Source organism: Drosophila ananassae, chromosome 3L (assembly GCF_017639315.1).
Source record: "Drosophila ananassae strain 14024-0371.13 chromosome 3L, ASM1763931v2, whole genome shotgun sequence".
Lineage (NCBI taxonomy): Eukaryota > Metazoa > Arthropoda > Insecta > Diptera > Drosophilidae > Drosophila > Drosophila ananassae.
This window is the reverse complement of record NC_057929.1, coordinates 4,194,542-4,214,072: the sequence shown is the minus strand read 5'-3', so window position 1 is coordinate 4,214,072 and position 19,531 is coordinate 4,194,542. Positions and strand designations below refer to the sequence as shown.

At 45.4% G+C, this 19,531-nt stretch overlaps 2 protein-coding genes across 9 annotated transcripts in view; one reads left to right on the top strand and one right to left on the bottom strand.

Moving 5' to 3' along the window:
• LOC6495039 (heterogeneous nuclear ribonucleoprotein K homolog) overlaps positions 1 to 7,923 on the top strand; it is a 22,459-nt gene extending 14,536 nt beyond the window's left edge. For 4 of the 6 annotated variants that reach the window (XM_014907645.3, XM_014907644.3, XM_001959151.4 and 1 more), the window contains 3 exons: positions 5,543 to 6,511; positions 6,650 to 6,819; positions 7,391 to 7,923. In XM_014907645.3, the coding sequence (XP_014763131.1) occupies positions 5,543 to 6,511; positions 6,650 to 6,819; positions 7,391 to 7,421 (1,170 nt within the window). In that variant the 3' untranslated portion in view covers positions 7,422 to 7,923. Of the gene's footprint in view, positions 1 to 3,392; positions 4,095 to 5,542; positions 6,512 to 6,649; positions 6,851 to 7,390 lie in introns of those variants that run through there. The other 2 variants (XM_044715758.1, XM_014907646.3) reach the window with 2 other exon arrangements.
• LOC6495603 (hillarin) lies at positions 7,855 to 19,531 on the bottom strand. 3 transcript variants are annotated; one of them, XM_001959150.4, is made up of 10 exons: positions 19,392 to 19,468; positions 19,277 to 19,307; positions 15,629 to 16,095; positions 14,609 to 14,750; positions 14,343 to 14,542; positions 9,761 to 10,755; positions 9,212 to 9,698; positions 8,989 to 9,102; positions 8,766 to 8,929; positions 7,855 to 8,672 (listed from the first exon to the last, which is right to left on the bottom strand). In XM_001959150.4, the coding sequence occupies exons 3-10, from the start codon at positions 15,815 to 15,817 to the stop codon at positions 8,498 to 8,500; spliced, it is 2,466 nt and encodes an 821-aa protein (XP_001959186.1). In that variant the 5' UTR covers positions 15,818 to 16,095; positions 19,277 to 19,307; positions 19,392 to 19,468; the 3' UTR covers positions 7,855 to 8,497. The 3 variants fall into 3 exon arrangements, with proteins under 3 accessions (XP_001959186.1, XP_014763369.1, XP_032307263.1); XM_014907883.3 differs by lacking the exon at positions 19,277 to 19,307 and having other exon boundaries at positions 19,396 to 19,531; XM_032451372.2 differs by lacking the exon at positions 19,277 to 19,307 and having other exon boundaries at positions 19,392 to 19,485.

Genomic DNA, 19,531 nt, shown 5'->3' with positions numbered 1-19,531 from the left:
GGCGTGGTCAGGAGGACGTGAGGAAGCCTGCTGCCTGCCTGCCTGCCTGCCTTCCTGCCGGGTTGGTGGGAATTTGTGACGTGTTTTTGACGATTCAAAACGGTTGCCGCAGTCACGTGAAGCCGAAACCCGTCAACATAACTTTGCGCTTGGTTAAATCGAAAACTTTGTACGAGTTGCGAGTTGCCCTAGCCCTGAACCCAGAACACCAGGCTCCTCCACCAGCCTCCTCCTCCTTCAGGGGCAACAGTGGAATGCAATTCCATCGATGGAGGCACGGCTCGGTATGCTGTGCAGTGTTGGGAATCTGTTGCTGACGTCTGCACCGATGCTTTCATAACGCACTTGTCACTCTGCCCATCCACTTCACCCAGCATGGAGCTCCACGGAGCGGAGGACTCTATGCGAAGTTCCAGGACATGCCAAACGCGTTTCAATTGCGCAATTCGCAATGGAGCCACGCCACCCATGGGAATGTGGACGTTGGGTGCGTTAGATGGCCCTATCAGATATGTGGGATGGGGTGATGGGGTATTCAAGTGAATCAATTGGCAGAATCCTTCTCCGCTCTCTCTCGCATTGGCAGCTGCCACAAAATGGGGCTCGTGTCCTTCCCAGGTGAAGCAATCTGCTGCAGCGCCGTGGCTCATTAATTAGCGATGAGTGGAACTGCATTTTAATTGGACTGATGTCCTGCTCCTGCTCTGCCACCCACTCTTTAGTCTCAGCCAAAAAACGAGCATAATGTGCCACCCACTCATTGCCACCTCTTCTTGCCACAGCTGGCTCTCATGCATATTCATATTTTTCCCACCGCTCTCTGCTCGGCACTGCTCCTATGCTCCTATGGAGGTCAACAAGTCCGAGGCGGCAAACAAAAAGCTTACGTCCCCAGTTCCAGCTCCTCCTCCAGCGTCTTGTGGCCTCCTTTTCGGCGTCGCTCGGGTAGCTGTTTTGTTATTATGAGTTTCTTAGAGCAGACTCCTTGCATCTTCCCCTGGCATCCTGGCATCCTTGCAGCTGCCACAGCAGATGATCAGCAGACTCGGTATAAGAATAAAAATGAAAATGAGAATAAGAATGAGAATCAGAAGCCGACTTGGAGCATCCTTTTAGCTCCTCAGAGCATGTGTTTGTCGTCTTAACAGTTGTACCTTTTTCTGGTCTGCGGCGGTCCCTTCTTCTTGTCTTCTTCGGGGTCTGTCTTGGCTGAAAGGAAGTCGTCGTCCTCGTTACCCTGCCCTGCCCTGCCTGCCCTGCCTTTGTCTCGGGAAGAAGAACAACAGACTTGCCTTAACAGCATGAGCCGCCGCGGCAACAACTGGCCTGCAAGCAGCTGTTTCCTTTCCAGTCCATGCCTTTCCTTAGCCATCCAGGCCAGTCCTTCTGACTTTCTGTCTTTGGCCTGAGAGCCAAGCCGGTTTTCCGCTTCCCATCGCTTGGGGTCATCATAATTGCTGCACTGGGCTTGCTTCTATTTCTAAAGTGTTTTTTGGGGGAAAACAAATATATCTTTTTTGAGCAAAAAATAAAACAAGTTTTGCGCAATTTAATTATGATATTATAGTTAAATATTATATATTATATCTTATAGATCTAGATCTTATAGATCCATCTAGCTGTAAGTTTAAACTCCAGACTCTTCTAAAAATATCTCTTTTAAAACTATATCCCCCAATCCTATAAACTTCTCGCCTATGAGGCTTAAGACACATCTTTATTTAGATGGCCACGGTTCATAGACAACAACTGTTTCGTGTTTCATGATGTTGCCCATTAAAATGTTGTTGTCCTGTGCCAAGGAGCCAGTAGGAGGGAGAGGCATCTGCCCGGGCCGTAATAATGAGCGACAGCTGCTCCGGCTTCGCCTCCATCACCACGCTGATCCTGCAGCCGTCATCCTTTGTGAGTGCCTAAGCGAGTGTGTCTGTGCCTGTGTGTGTAAGTTGTGTTTTGTCTTTAAATCCAAAAATGCCCTAAAACTGCATTTGGGGATTCAGAGTCGTGCCATTGGCTTTTGTTCCTGCCTGACTGCCTGAATGACTGACTGCCTGCTGGTTGCCTAAGTTCGTATTGGTATGCTAGCTGTCTTGCTGCCTGCGGCTTACAATTGTTGCTGGCTGTTCGTCTTAATGAATGCCAAACAGGTGCTACTACGCACACATCCTCGCCCCATAGAGGGTGTCTCCGTTTCCTTGCATCTGGCTCAGCTGGCTCACCTGGCTGATGGTTTATCACAAAAAGGTATTAAATGCCAAAGTATTCCTTCCAAGAAACTATTAAAACAAAGTATCTTCTAACTTATTAAACTGAAACTGATAGATACCAGGATATCTTAATAGTTTAAAGCTAGTCAGTAGTGTTATATTAAAAAGGACACCCTCTGGCTAGGAATTCCAAGCATTCCGGCAGCTGAGGCCACGAGTCCTTGCAACGACATCTGGTTTCCTGATAAATTTTCTGGCATCCACAATCCAGAGCTTGTTTGTCGCATGGTTTGGTTTGTTGGCTGGCTTGGTTCTCCTTTTGATCATTTGATTAATAAGTTCGTAGGGGCAGGCGGATAAAACAAAGTGGTGTGTAGAGGGGGAGCCTCCTACTCCTCCTCCAAAAAAATCAAGGAGCGGGAAGTTCGGAGTCTCGTTAATATCCGGTTCATTTTTCGCTGGTGCGCTGAGCATCAAATTAGTCGGATGCTTCCTTCCGCCTTGTTTACCGCATCCTTGACAGCTCATCGGGAGCTCGTTGCTCTTCCGATAGTCTTTACACACAGCAGAGGTTATAAAAATAGTATTTTTTAGAGGTTTAAGATATAATATTTATGATGTAATATGATTTTTAGGACTCATAGGTAGTAGGTCTTCTGTTTCTTTGCAGAACTGCCTTCCAATTACATCCTTTCTCTCTGAAAAGTTTTTTAATTGCCGATTGTCGTAAGACTTTTTTGATTGCCATTTACTGCCAGGCTGTAAGAGCTCCTGCGGCAGGATCTGGAGAGCATTAGTAAGCCCCAGTGCAATCCTTTAATGGAGGCATTCCTGGAACCTGCCTGGATGCTGCATCTATAGATTAGGTGCTATTTTTTCCTCCATTTTTCATGTCCTTTTTTTTGCATATCAATCGACGGCGATTTGTTGTTCAATGGTTGCCCTCATTTCCCCCACATCCTTGGGGATTTCGGCCCACCACCCACCACCTACACCCCCATCCCCACACACAACTATTCAACACACGCATACACACACAGAGGCAGTGGGTTATGTAGTGTTTTTGGATTATGCTCATAACATTACTTTCCTTTTATTTTTTCTCATCTGCGGCAAGTTGTCCTGCGCATGCGTTTCAAACAAAACAAAATCATGAAGAGGCAAAAAAAAAGGAAACATTATTTTTTTTTATTTTTATTTTTATTTTATTTTATTTAATTTTTTTTTTTTGAAGACGAAACAAGACGAGCTGAAAAATACACCGGTTCCGTTTCGTTGCCAGCGGGAGGGAGCTGAGAGAAGGAAGAGCAGCAGCAGCTGCCCCAGCAGCCTGCGTATCCTTTTCGGCCTGGCTACACGACATTACAAAAACAGAAACAACAACTGTAACCGCAGGACGAAGCGAAAAAGGAGCAAAACGGACGCACATGCTTGCTTTGCCTGCCTGGCCTGCCTTCCTGCTGCTTCGGCCTCTGCTTCTGCCTCTGCCTGCTGCTCTCGTCCTTTCTGTGTATAGTCGTCCTTTCTGCCATCCTGTGTTGTGTCTGTGTTCGTGTATTGGCTTTGGATGTGTGCCAGTGTGAGTGTCGGAGGTCGTGAGTGTGTGCGAGTGTGCTTCCAATTTTTCTCTCTGCCTGCGTCTTCGTCTCCTTACATGGAAACTAGCAATCGTTGAACCCAATTAGTTCGACATTGGCGCTGGTCGTGGACGGTTCTCTAGCTATCCTGGCTCCTGGCTCCTGTCTCCTTGCGGCAGCTCCTAAATCTCGTGTCCTCGTATCCCGACACATTCCTCGTGCTTCCCTTTGACAAAAAGGGAAAAATTAAATAAAATCCAAAGCCAAGCCAGTTTTGAAGTGAAAATGTGCGCGTTTAAAGAGCTAAAAGGTATTCAACAAAGTGATAATACTAATCCAACACTAACCATAACTAAATATTAAGAAAATCAGGAGACAAGTTCAGGATAAATCTAAAACTAAACTGGTGAAATGAATATTAAATTAGATTTCTACTCTCGACAGAGCTCAGTGGCGTCATTACCTGATCCCTTTTTATTGCGGAAACTGGGTTGACCCCCTAGGGCGCCAAAAATATTAAGGAAATTCATATTCATCCTCTGGCAGGAGCAATATTGAAATAGTTCTCAAGTAGTAGTCCTCACTTTTCCACTTTGCATATTTTTCGCATTTCGACAGACGGCCAAAAGTATGCTATACTTTGTGGGACAAAACGCTTCTCCACCCCCCACCCCCCGTGTTGTCATGTTTAAATTTAATAATTTTTGATTCACTGACCGACGACCACTGACATGGGACTTGGGTCCTTTGTCTGTAAAGTGTATGTATGTGTGTGTGTGTGTGTGTTTGTGACTCAACGGCCATTGAAAGGCTCCATTTGGAGCTGTGGTCGGTCGGTCGGAGGAGAAGGGTGCACTTTAGAATTTTGATGTCGCCATTGTTGTCTGGAGCACACGCAACGAGTTGTCGCCTGGGGAAAGAGGAAGTAAGAGGAGTGGGGAGTGGTGTGGTGTGGTGTGGCTGGAGAGGGGGTGAAAATGACGCAGCCTTTGGTCATTGCCATACTAACTAACACACGCACACGGCACGCAACTGGCTTAGAAATGATGCAATCATTAGGCGGCAAAACCAAATAAAAATGTACAAGCCCAGGGAAGGAAACCCCAGAGGCTCAGAGAGAGGGGGGAGGGCAGCTCACACTCACTCACACACACTCTGGGAAATCTGTTCGATCCCCTCCAGTCAGAGGTCTTTTTACTTCCCACTCCTCTTAAGTGGCTATCGAATTACTCATTTACACTTCCGCCAGAGACACGGCAAGAGGAGCGGAAGAAGGAGACCCAGGATAGGAGGGGGGGAGCAGGCACTTCCTGCCACTTTACATGCAGCATTTTGAGGCAGCTGCTTCTGGCTGACCCGAAAACCAAAACGTTTAGGCAGCGCAGGTAGCAGCCACGACCGACATCTGCTACACAATGGTGATGATAAGCTGCGCCAGGATGCAGGACTCACAGCGTGAGAGAGAGGGCCAGAGATTTTTAGGTCAGGATCCAGGACCCCAGGACCATGGCTAAATGCGTTTAGTTTCGGCATTCCATTGAAGACCTTGACCGGGATTTGTTCTGCTCGCTGCGTGTGGCAAACTCACAATAGTCCTGAATTCTAGGAAACTCTAGGCTGGCACCTCCTGCTGATTAGTAGGAATGCTATTCCTAGAAAAGGATAACATTCAGTTGTTCTAAAGACTATATACTAGTTCTTATTAAACTACAATCTGTAAAATCCTTTAACTAATTCTAATCCCTATCTTCCTTACAGCGCATCGGTTGCCGCTTCCTGAAGGTCTTCTCCAATGTGGCTCCACAGAGCACGGATCGCGTCGTCCAGACCGTTGGCAAGCAGAGCCAGGTGATCGAGGCGGTGCGCGAGGTGATCACCCTCACCCGTGACACACCCATCAGGGGCGCCATACACAACTATGACCCCATGAACTTCGATCGCGTCTACGCCGATGAGTACGGCGGCTATGGCACTGGAAGTGGAAGCACTCGACCCAGTCAGCGCGGCAACAATCGTAATGGAGGAGCTGGGGGCGCTGCCGGAGGAGCCGGCGGCAATGGAGGCAACGGTGGAGGAGGTTTCGGTGGTGCTGGCGGTGGTGGAGGAGGCGGCGGTGGCCGTGGGAATGTTGGAGGACGTGGCGGTGCTGATCGTTTCGGAGGAGCTGGCGTTGGAGCTGCTGCCGGTGCTGGTATGGGTCAGCGCGATAACCTGTTTATCAATCCCTGGGCCAATGGAGGCGGTGGTGGCGGCGATGTCGATGGCTTCGGCAACAATGGAGGCACTGGCGGCTTCTCGGGCAACAGCTTCGGTGGGGGCTCAGGTGGCCCCTTCGGAGGAGGCAACAGCTTCGGCAATAACGGTTTCGGAGGAGGTCCCGGTGACTTTGGCGGCAATTCCGGAAACTTTGGACAGAGCCAGGGGAGCAACAGCTTGCCCAGCTTAGGCAGCTTCGGTCAGAACCAGGGCGGCAACAACAGCCTGCCCAGCTTGAGCAGCTTCGGCCAGAATCCGGGCGGTGCTGGTGGACTAGGCAACGGCCTGGGCGGCGGCAGCGGTGGTGCTAACAACGGTGGTGTTAGTGCTCTGGGCGGTGCTAATGGCTCCGGTAGCTTCAATGCTGGCGGTGGCACAAACGGAGGACCCAACGGCAGCTCAAACACTGCCGCCAACATACCCCAGGGCCATGATCCCAACAACAGCACACAAGTCACCATTCCAAAGGAGGTAGGTTGATTGAGAAATGGTGCGTGGCTAGGTCTGATGATAACTGGAATCAGGTCACAAAGTCACGAGGCACCAGTCGGTACATATATATATTTGTTATAGATACACAACTAATTGAATTTATTTGATGCTTTCCAGTTGGCTGGAGCCATTATTGGCAAGGGAGGCGGTCGCATCCGGCGCATCCGAAACGAATCCAGTGCATACATAACCATCGATGAGCCGTTGCCCAACTCGAACGATCGCATCATCACCATCTCGGGCACGCCCAAGCAAATACAGATGGCCCAGTATCTGCTGCAACAGAGGTTGGTGTCGCAATCAGACTAAGAAGATCGAAGTACGCACCCCATCCTTTGCATTTCAATTACCTAACACTTGAATCCACAATCCTCCACACTAACATGGGCTTGGGAATCGGTTCGGTTGTGTGTTAAAAGTGCTTTATTTGTAACTTCATTTGAATTAAAACCAACTAACCTGGGAGTCCTGTGGAAGTGCATTCCGTATGGAAGACTAGTGATTTTGTTGTTTGGTTTATGGTAATAACAATAAATCCCTTGTCTTCTTACGGCGTGCATTCGGCTCATCACTCTATCGATGGATTAACCAATTAAACTGAACTATTTTTCACTAAAAGTGTCACTCCAAGCTTCATCATTAAAAGAGGAAAGAAAACAAAATAAAAAAAAGGAGAATCTATCGCGAAAGATTCCTCCGTCAATACAAAATTCCCTCACTGCCCTCATTCCAATACACACCACCATCACCACCCCCACCATTCCATTCAACTCTATCTGCTGTTCATTAAAAAGTTCATTAATTATGTTTTTCTTTGGCTTGGGTGCCATCCTTCCTCCGCATCCTTTTTCATTGCAGTGTGCACGAGAACGGCAGGCGAAACATTTAAGTGGGCAACAACTTGAACAGGAACAGGAACAGGAGCAAGTAGCAGTAGGAGGAGCAGGAGCAGGAGCAACAGTAGCAGTAGCAAAACACAAGCAACACCATCGGAACAACAACAGCCATCTGCTACTGCTAATGCTGCTGTTGTGCTACATCTTTAAAATTAAATTTACTAAAGAAGGAGCTGGTATCGCATCGGCCTCAGAGCGGAAGAGCATCCTCCAAATACGAAAGAAATTTATGTATTTCTTCACTATAACTTTAAGTGAAAATGCCCCAAAAAAAGTATAAGGAACAACAAAACTAAAAACCTAAACTGATTAACTGATACTGAAGTGGAATCCATCAACGAAACCCTACCATCAAAACCCCTTTCAGCCCCCATGTCCTCAATGTCTCATCCTCCCTCCCCCCCACACGCAACAGATTGCTATTTTGGGGGAAAGTCAACCTTAAAAACTTTGTATGATAAGAAGTATGAACAAATAAAATATAAATAAACTGGATTGCAGTAAGAGATTACATTTTTTTGGGGGTATAAGGCATAAGATATAGGGTTTTATTCACATTACGAACGCTTAAACACTAAAAACATCAAACTTTTTTAATTGATAATTGTATTTTAATATAATATATGGATAGGGGCAACGTTTATATTCTTTTTTTTTGTAATAAATTATTAAGCATTATTCGGTATTCGGTAGATGTACAGATTAAGAGCTGGGTTTAGGGCTGGTATATGGTATTACTAGGCGTCTTTAAGGTCTAATGATTAGAGTCTAGAGTATTTACAAGTTCGGATGTCCTGTTGTTGCCACGATTATCATCATCTCGTTGAGCTGGCGGGGATTGGATGGTGGACCGAATGGTTGTCTCTTAGCACCTGCATAATGGATTCTTTGTGATGTGGTGGTAAACGCCGGTCAAGTTTCCGCTTATACATAGACTATAATTAATATTGCAATTTGCTTGTGCTTCTGTTTGCTTAGAATGCCTCTTGTCTATGCTGTCTTTCCGGGAGACAGGCATCCTATCCAAGTGTCCAGTGTCCAGTGTCCAGTGTCCAGTGTCCAAACCGACTCAATTCCGCTTGGACGAGTTGATTAAATATTTACAACAGTGCGTCAACAAATGCTTCTCGCCGGAGGATGATGACGAGTTGTTATTGTTGTTGTTGTGATGATGATGATGATGCTGGGGGGCGCCCAATTCGCGGGTGTATATGTCCAGACCGTACTGACCCTCCTCGGGGAAGCTGTGGGAAAAACAAGAGAGGTAGAGGTAGAGAGGTGGTTGCAATGAGACCGACCGACCGGCCATTAAATTTCCCATTTCCCTCTGCACTCACTTAATGATGAACGTGACAATGTCGTCCAGCGTGCTGTGAGTCACATACTTGGCCAGCTTCTTCTCCTCGATGCCGTTCTTGTGGAGCGTGGCCATAAAATCTGTAAGTGGACGCGACATGCGGAACTGTAGGTCCAGGCTGCGTCCGGCGAAGATAAGCGGATCCTGGAAGCAAGCACGCCACTCGAATCAAAATCACCCAGCCAAATAACCAATCAACCTACCTGATGCGTGATGGGGATGAGTCCGAATAGGCGGGTGGCCTTCGTCGGCCCCCACTCCCCGCTGGCACAGTCCGGCAGTGGCACCATCACCGTCTGCAGCTCCTCGCAGCAAATCTGGAAGTGATGGGATATTTTAATAGGCTTTCGAGTAATACATATAACGAGTTCCGGGAAACTCTATTACGGAAATAAAGGTTTGTCTCTTAAGAGGGGGATGACCCACCTTAAACTTGCACACCGATTTGAACTTCATGGGTTCACCGGTGAGGTACTCCTGGGGAGTGACCGCATTGGCGAAAATGTCCAATAAGAAGGCTCCAGAGCAGGGGGCATGCACTCGGAAAGCCACAATGTTACCAATGACGGACTGCATCACGAATCTCTTGAGGGATACACCATCGTAGGATAGCTCCTCGTCACTGTCGTAGAACTTGAGGTTGTAGTGGAAGATCAGGCAGCTCTGCATGTCCGTGGGCATTGCGATGCGGACAGTGGCCGCTCCAGTGTCGTCGGTGAACACCACAGCTCCATAGCCCTCGTCCGCAAAGTGCAGTCCATAGCGGAAGAACAGGGACCGGACGAAGGGCAGGTTCTCAAACTCTCGCAGGGTGATGGGGCGCTTCAAAAGTTGCCACTCCTCCTGCAGCGGATAGAACTCGTAGATGAACTCCCTCGGATCCGTGAGGAAATAATGATCATCATACTCGTAACTGTGAGGAAAGCAGGCCGTGATTAAGTGTTCTTTTAATTTAAAACAAAGTAGCCATCTTACCGCAGACTGTCGTTCTTGCCGCGTCCCTGTTTGGGCGCCTCCTTGGCGTTGACCAGGTGTCGGGCACCCCAGTTGCACTGGACGAAGCGCCAGGCGCCAGCAACATAGACCGCGTTCCAGGAGTTGCGGAATCGCGAGTCCTGGAACTTAACGCCCGGCTGGTATCCGGCGCTCTTTGAATACCCCTTGATGACCACGCAGTGCAGTCCGGCGTAGCTGCAGAGACGCTTGAAGAGAACGTGGTAGCTCTCCGTGCCGTACTTGATGCCTCGCAGGAGACCCATGGGTGTGTCGCCGCGCAGATCGTCGTCGAAGTGCATGGCGTTGAGGTTCTTCACCGTGATCCAGCGGAAGATGGTGCGGGCCTTCTCGATGTCCGTGGTGCAACGGCCGACCAGTTGACGGACTAGATCCGTGAAGGTCTTCTGATCCTCCTGGGCCACCGAAATGGCAATGCGATCAACGTCCTCGAACTCAATGGGATCGGTGTAGATCTGGAACTTGCTGACCGCTGGTGGAGCCGGCACTGGGGCATTTAGAGGATACTCAATGGGCACGGCGCCCTCGCTGAACTCATCGTCCAGGAAGATGCTTTCGCTCTGCATGTATTCCGACCGACGGGCACTGATCAGCTCCAGCATTTCGCTGGACTGCCGGTCCACCAGGGCAGCTGTCTCGTATCGCTCGTGCTCCAGCATCTTCCGTGTGATGCTCTCCTTCTTCTTGCTGCGCCGCAGCGTCATATTCTTCTCCAGATCCTCCTTCTGCTGCTCGTGGCGCAGGGTCAGGATGTTCGCCTCATCACGACTCCGGCGTGAGGTGGCCAACTCCTTCTCGAACTTGTGGGTGAGCCGCTGCAGCTCACGCTCCCATTCGTCCTGGAATTCGTCTTGGATCTTGCGATCCTCCTCCTCGCGCTTCCGTGCAAACTTCCGGTACAGGTCGTCCTCCTCCTTGCGATGCTTCATCTCGAGACGGGCCTGCTCCTCGCGAGCCTGAAAGTAATGAGAAAGAGTCTCAGTCTCAGAGAAAGCTGCAGTTTCTTTTCGATTGCATTTCCATTGCAGAGCTTGTTGTTTTTGCAATGCTTGGTTTGTTAACTTGGCTAATTATAATGCCATGCTTGAGCTGCCACCAGCCCGGCTCAATGTCTAACATTAGGCCTCCGATTCCCAATGCAGTGGCATCTTCATGCCCGCCTCATCCCCTGACACTTAATCCACCCACACTCTGAGCTACGCATTGCGTGTCTATAGGACTGATCCTGACTCTATAGGACTGTCCATTGATATTTGCAGGTGCGTTGCATTTTTTTGTGCAGTTTACTCAAGCGGTAAGTAATAATGTATAAAAAAAAGGCGGGGGTTGCACTTTTTAGCAATCAATTTTCACATGAAAATATTATAAATTATTTATAAATTATCTATCAATTATAGTTTTCTTCATAAGTACCTTATGAAATGTTAACACGTTTTTAAAAAAATACAATCTTTATAGATTATTGAACTCAAAAACATTCAATTTTTTATTCCTCATTTTTTTTCTAACAAAAGACTTCAATATAAGATAAGAATAATAGACGTCCATAATAATAATAGATTTCCAACATATTTTAGTTTCTAGTTCGAATATTTCTAAAAGATATCCAGAATATTGCCTATTTTATTTTGATTTGAGTAATACTTTCTAGAGAAAGTCAAAGGGATTAGCTCTTTTCATTAAAAGCTAAAAATTAAAAAAGGTTTTTTCTAAAAACTATGTGTTCAAAAGCGGTAGTCTTGATTTTTTGAGAACTAGCCAACCGATTTTGATGAAATTTCAGACATATCTTTGAAATTAAATAAACTAATAATTAAACTAGTATCGTTACATATTTTTTTGTTCTAAGTTCTAATAATACTAAACACTTAACAACTACTTAAGCTGTAAGCTTGTGAAATACGAAATTCCGCAAGCTTTTATTCTCACCGCCTACCTAAAACAGTTGAGCCAACTAATAGAGGGTTTGCGAAACTCTATTTTGCCAAGTCAGTCATTATTTGAGTCATATCTTTGCCCCATTCTCAATGTTAGCACATTTAATCACCGATCTGCAAGCTGCACTTAACTTCCTTTCATTTTCGACGTTGCCATACTGTTTCATTTTGTTTTTTTTTCGAAATTATGACTTCCGCATGGGAATTTGTATCATTTGAAAAGCATTTAGCGCCAAACGGCGGGTGGGGTGGACAACAAAGTGTAATTAAAACCGAAATTCAATGTCAAGTTCAAACAATAACTATAAAACAGAAAAAAATAAAGTAATAAGTGGCAAAAAAAAAAACAAAAACAAAAGCCCCCGAAACACCTGAAACTGAAAACTGAAAACTAAACGGTTCAAAGGCCCGGTGACAATGGTCAGAAGTAGCAATCCGAGCGATGATGCCGGAGCGGAATTGCGTGAGCGGATTTGAGCGGATTTTAAATATGACCATAAAGTTCGGGCTCAGAGCATAACCCGGACAGTTATGCGACGCCCACGGTGACACGGGCGAAAAGAGCAAAATAGAAATACTAATACTAACAAAAAAAAAATATCAAATCAGAGTCAAACGAAAACGAAAGTCCAAAAATGTGGAAATTAATTATTGCGCAAGCTCACAAGGCAGGCAGGCAGTCAACAAACAAACCAAAAATGATCAAAAACTAATAATAAATGGCAAAGAAACCAAAACTAAAACCGAAAACAGTGGCATAAATTGTAAATTGGCATCGAAACAGAAAACGCGCAAAAAAGCTTTCTGGTATGAGGAAGTGTCTGCGTTTGCGGCTGCGTGAGACTTTTTATATGGAATTGCCGCGCCAAATTACACGGCGATTACATGGCGTTTAAAAACGCGTGCATTGCATAAGGGCTCCAAAGAGAGGCTTTCCAAGAAAGAGATCAAAGAGAGATAGAGAGTGAGAGAGAGTTGGGAGTTGGGAGTTGGGGGAGAGTACGCTGGCACTGTGGAGCGTTACTTTCACTGTACTGCGCATAAATTAGATTTGGCAAACGGCAGCAGCGCAGCCGGAAAAACAAGTGACGTCGACTGCAACCGGTGGCACCTATGTACCTGGTCTGTGCTACACTTGCGATCGCACAGGCGCGGCTAAGTGGTTAGGATCGGGCTCTCAAAATCAGGATAATGGCTTTTTGGTAAATTAATGATCTAGTCTGGCATTTAAATAAATTTTTTTGGTATTTGGTGAAGAGAAATTTCTGAGAGAGAAATTAGGAAATGTTAAATATCTAAAGACTAAAGCTTTTCTAATAAAACAATCTATACTACACCTATTCTCTTGAATGTTTATGCCGGAAAAGTGCCTTTTAATCAAGACTCCACATTTCAGCCATCCAATTAGAGATTTCCATCTTGAGTGTTACACTTTTGACTGTATCTGTATCTGAATCTGTATCTGTATCTGTATATGGAAATCAATGCAAACTGCCAAAATAGTTAGCCAGGGTGGGAGTACATGGTTGGGTTTACTGTACAGGTGTGCGGCATTGCGGTTGTAAAACATATACAAATTTTAATGATCGCATGCATGCAGTTTTCCACATACTTCTCCTGTTCGCTGTCTTGTGGCATGGTGGCATGGGTGCTGTGGCATGGTGTGTGCCATCAGACACCTGTTCGAAATTTGTTAAATTGAGCGTTGCAATAAAAATATTTGCTGTTGTCTCTGACTATGAAGGTGCTGGAGGTGGTTGTAGTTTTTATTTCATTTTTAGCTTATTTTTTTTTTTGTTTATTGTGGTGGTCAGTCGCGTGTGGAATTCTCGAAAGTGAAAGAAAAATCGGTTTGCAATGGCACTGGCAACGTGCAAAAAAAAAAATCAAAATGTGTACGATTTGAATTTCGTTTTTACGTAAAATGCGATTATAATGCTTTCACCCGAGCATCATGCGAAGATTACCATTCCAGTCGTGGCAAGTGCCAGCTCATGGATAAAGATGGGAGCACCTGATAGCCGGCCGTAAGCAGCTTGTGGCGGCCAAGCGGGCTAATAAATTATAATCTGGCTCAGAGATCATCCTCAGAAATCGCCTTTTGCCAATTTCACCTTTAACTAGATCAATTGGCAAATGCACTCAACTGTCGTTCAGATTGCCATTAGCTGAATAATAAAATATATTTTTAAAGATAAGAACTCTCTACACCATTTTCTATTAGAATAATCTACTTGAGCAATCCCACAACACAACCATTTCACATAAAACCGCACGCAGACAGGTGTAAATAGCACACTAGCCTACATAATCACCTACTCTTGCCGGGCAGTGCATTAATTAAGCTCTCGACTCTCTGTGTGTGTGTGAGTGTACTACCCAGGAACATTGCACAATCGGTGAAGCTTGGAGAGAATGGGAGATACACACTTGACCAGCTAGCCCCGCTAGCCACTTAAAATTTCATTAGATGTTCTGCACTGAATAATCTCTTAATTTGCGGCCACTTAGCTTCGCATCTCCGCGGATCGTATAGATCGGATGGACTGCCTCCGGACAAGTATAATATCTGAACAAATTCTGATCTTAAATCGAGAATCACTTACCAGGTAGAAGTCAATTGGCTTCTCGCGCGCCTTATTGTAGGCCTTCTGGATCTCCGTCTGCTTGAGGGCGTGGGCGATGTGCAGGGCACTGGCATCGAACCGTCCGTACTTGTAGTCGGAATCGTTTTGGGACGGAGAGCTGACATCACGGCCGCCATAGCCATTTGGTGTGGACTGGCGAGAGCCCCCCAGAGGGCCACCTGCAGAAGTCCAGTTAGCCTTGCTTGGAAATCAGTCCACCATCACCATATATCATATATACTGACCATCGATCTCGCTGCGCGTTCCCCGGATCTGCTCGTTCACGAATTTGTTGGTGCGCGGGGCATTCAGGGCCTGACGAATACCCACCGAGGTCTGGTCTAGATGGCCGGGTCCGCTCTTTGGTACATGTGAACTGCAATAGACCTGCGGGTGAGGTGGTAGAATTTCTTACATTACTCTCCATTCAAAATCAAACTATTTTATCGTCAATAAAGATTATAATCTCTCTAAAAATACTTCTGGAATGACTTCAACAGCCGCCTTTCTATTGTGCTCTCGTAATAGCCATTGATATTCATCTACAATTAAATTTTCCTTTTTCTACCGGAATGTCTTGAAGTTTCCAGCTGAATCACTGCACGTCCATAGCCAGCGATCAAATGGATATACCCCATTAGCCTTATTGGGCTTCGCTGTAAGTGCGTGAGCAGCAGGCCCCGAAAGTCAGTCGCTTGCAAATGCAACTCTAACCGCTTCACCTACACACAGCAGGTGGCAATAGAGTCATGTAACTGCAAACACGGACTTGGGTGCAGTGCGTATTGTGGTTTTAAGAAATATTTAAATCATTTTTTGTTTAAAAATTCCAAAATAATGGAGAAGAAAGTGATATAGTTTCAAATATTACAAGAAATATAGATATTCTGATGTAGTCTCTGCTATTTCTCACGACTGTCTGGCCAACCGCAGCCGTACAACCACGAAACGCACTGTATGTGCCTATGTACTCATACGTAAGTGTATCTATATTGCATATGAATGACAGACCGCACTGACACACATTTGTGTCGCCTCGGCAAACAGCCATAACGAAGTAAGTTATTTATTATTATGCATAGGCTAAAAAAAACGAAAAAACAAAAACAAAATATGTGTCGTAGAGTCGTTTGGATTGCATTTTGCATTTTGCATTTTGAAGCTTGCAACTTGCAACTTGCAGCTGTGCAAATATTTAGTCTGTCGAGTTCGTCGCCTAAGTCTTTCGTAGCAGAGCAGTGTGTCTGGTGTCTGGCGGCACTTACCTCTTTGTCATCCTGCTTGTGCTGATTATTGAAATATGTCTTGAGCGTCAGCTTGGTGCCACAGTGTACGCATTTGAAGCAACCGGAATGGAAGAATGTGAAATCCTTGAGCGGACCCACGCGATCTACCTGATAGACAGTCTCGCTACAGCGCAGGCAAGTCGACTCGTAGAAATTTGGCCGATACATGCTTGGGGATCTACGTTTCCACCTTTTGTGATTTTTTTTTGCGTCTTTTTTGTTATTTTTGTTGCAGCTTCCGACTGGTTTTGGGGGCAACCAGTTAAGATTGTCACTTTTCTTTTCCACTTCTAATTTCACTTTTGGCAGCAGCACGCAGCTAGTTTATCGAGTTTCGACTAAAGATTGGCTTTTTATTTTTGATTGCTGGTTCTGGGGGACATTCGGCTCATTCGTCATTGGCCATCATCCGCTCATCCCCGTCGCCCGTCCGATGCTGGCAGAAGCTGTACAATGAAAATGACCAAAAAACTATATATTACTGGTTGAGTGGGAGAGAGAGATTTCCATTTCTGGCCGTGATTAGATCTTTTGGCCAAGACCCACCAAATCGGGGCCCAAGATTCAAAAAAAATTTTAGTTACTGCGCAGGCGTAGCCAAAACTTTCGTTTATTTTGGCTCTTTTGTGGCTATTATTAATGAATTTTAATTAACTAAAGTTGGACGACAAAAAGGTTTCCTAGCTGGAAGCCACTTTGCCTTGCCATTGACCTCGCTGTGAGTTTGGCTCCAAACGTGCCACAATTGAACTTGGAGCGGCTGCAACTTGCAACTTGCAACCCGCTGGCAATTCGGTCGTGCAACTCAGCAACTGCCGCCTGGCACCGGCATCTAAACTTGCATTTTTTTATTTGATTAATTGACGCGATTGTTGCTGGCAGGTTTCCTTTCAGTTTTACTTATTTATGTTTTTGTTTTTGTTTTTGTTTTGTTTCAACAATTAAATTGAAGTGGAAAAAGCAGATTGTCTGTCTCTACCTATATGTTGGAGAGTGCGAGCAAGTGCATGTAACTTTAATTGAATGCATTGTTGTGGATACTGATGTGGCTGTTGTGGCTGTTGCGGCGGCTCTTGGTTGCTTTGACCAAAAAATTAAAACAAATGCGGCTCACTTGCTCTCAGACAAAGCCAAAAGCCGTTCGAAGTCGAAGTCGAAGCCAAAGTCATCGTCATCGTTTTGCTTTCTTTTCAAGTTTAATGAACGTTACCACTATGGTTGGTGGGTGGTTTGGGGGGCTGGCAAGGCCTTATGATTAGCGCCAGTTGCGCTAGTCCGAAGGTTGCTGGCCTGATCCGAGCATTGCATGGCCGCCACAGCTGCAACACGATTGGAAAATGGGAAAAATGGAAAATGAAACGGGAAAATGCAAATGCGGCGAAGGCCACTAACAGATTTTGTAACACCAAATTATTTTGATTGAGCGGAGCGAATGTGTAGCAACAAATTGATGTGTGGATTAGAGGATTTGGGGATTTAAGGGCTGCCCTAAACGACCCCAACTCCGGTCGATCAACACCTCGCCGATGAGTAAGTGGCCTAGGCTTTGTCTTCCGCCTCCGCTCACGTTCGAAAATCAATCAACAATTCACATTCCATGAATGGCAACGCCCACGCCCACGATGGCGACAAAAAATTAGTTGTTTGATCTTTTTGATGCGATCACAATCAGTGTGATTGAATGGTCCAATTATGCCGTGCTTCTGTCATAATTAGCGTGTAATGATAATTGTAATGGACATGGATATGTTGGGAAGGCCCTTTTTCCTAACATTATGGGGGGAAATTAGTGTGGGGCGGCATTGACAAAACGCCTTCTGCCATGGAACTTGCATCACACACAAACACACACACATCATGCCACCGTGGCCACTTGAGTGTGACTAAGACGAGGTGGTGGAGATGTAACCCGAGATGGCTATTCTGACAGTGGCATAGAATTTCGCACACATGCCAAAGCCATCAACAAATCTGTTCTGCTTCGTGTTGGCTCTTTCCACCCGAATGCGGATGAAATGCAATGGAAATAAATAATAAATAATAACAAAAAAAGTAGCAATGATAAATATTTTCCACTCAAAATCGAAAGTTGCTCTGCAGAGACAATTGTTAGCAATCAAAACATTTAAATAAATTGATAAGCAGTCGGAAGCATTTGCATGGGGCGAGTCTCTCAGTTTCAGTTTCAATTTGGACGAACGAGTTTGTTGCCTAAGTCTTTCGTTTCAAAGCCGCCTGTTACTGTTTTTGTTGTTGCTGCTATTGCCTAACGAAACGCTAACAATGACAATTAAATAAATGCCAATAATAACAGTAAAATACGGTAACAACAACAACAACAACAACATCATCATAATGAACTTGAATTGGCATAATTGCCACAGCTAATCACATTATAGCCAGATACGAAGATTTGATAAATGCAAAGAAACAACAGCCAAATAGAAACAACACGGCAACTGGTTATTTAGCCATCCAATGAAAAAATCATAGAAATTAAAATAAAATGCAAATGATTGCGTCACTTTGGGTGAGTGCAGAGAAATACACACTCTATACTCGACTCTATGGAGGGAAACAGATTTTTAAAAAATGTGAATATGAGAGAAACTGCCATTTTAAACTTTGCTTAAAAAGTAATTCTAGCTTGGAGAACATCCGGGAAACGGCACTCGAACTCGGAGTTGTCAAAAACAATCTTTTTATTTACTGACTCAAAATTAAAACTGGGCTGTGAGAATTACTTGGGCAAATCGCAGATCTTTCAAGTACCTGACGCTATTCGCTGTGATTTGCGAAGCCACTAATTGAAAGGAACAATGAACTGCTTTTAGAAATCGCCTATTCGCCTGATAATAAATTAGAAGCACAAACACCGAAAATTATTTATGAGCCATTCGGGGGGCAGTAATTGAAAAAAGTACAGTGCAGAGGCTTGAATAGGGTACTTGGGAACCAGGCGGGTGGGGGAGAGAGACCCATGCAACCACCGCCCATGACAGGTGGTGGCTTCTAACCCACCCCAGCCACTTCCTCCCGCCATCATCAGGTGATGGTGTGCTGGTATCTGTGTGTGTTTGTGGTGTATTGTGTGTTTATGCCGTGACGTCGCTGCCACAGCTTCAAACGTCAGCTTGCAATCTTTCACTTTTTCGTGTCTGCCGCGCTCGTTCCAGTTTTTTTTTTTTTTTTTATAAATTATTTCTCTTTCTTCGTTATTATTTTTGTTATTTTCGCCTAGATTATACACACGCGATGTTGCAGAGCAGCTCTCGGTGTGCTCGGTGTATTGTTGTTGCAGTTCTAGGCCCTTTTTGACACACTTATTGCAGTGGCAGTCCGTCCGGTGTATTCGGCCAGCTCCTCTCGTCCAAACAACGAGCTACAAGCTCCTCTAATTCTTCTATGCGTATGGTAAGCAACTTTCTTCTGGTCGCGAAGGAGCGCGCTGTGCAAAAGTATTTATGATAAATTTCACACACACTCACTCACACCCAGCCACATACACCAACAATCACTCGCAACGAGATCCAAGCTCATATACACACACATCGGGTCGGGGAAGGGCGCTGCTCAGTTTGCAAGTCTTTCCGTCTGATATTCCCATTCTGCGCTTTGTTTGCTCACATTTTCAACATTTTTGAGCGCCTCCATCAGTCTTGGGCAGCAGGTTTGAAATATTGGGAATGTAACAAAATTTCATTACCAAACACACACACACTCAACACTCTTAACAACTCACTCACACAAATACAAAATTCGCGGACCGCCGCTGCAAGACGCTGCTCAGTCTACGATCGTTTTGAGACTCTTCGGAGAATTTGATTTTCTCTAAGCCTAGCTTTGGTTGGTTAGAAAAGCTCCAAATGAACTAGTTCTTTC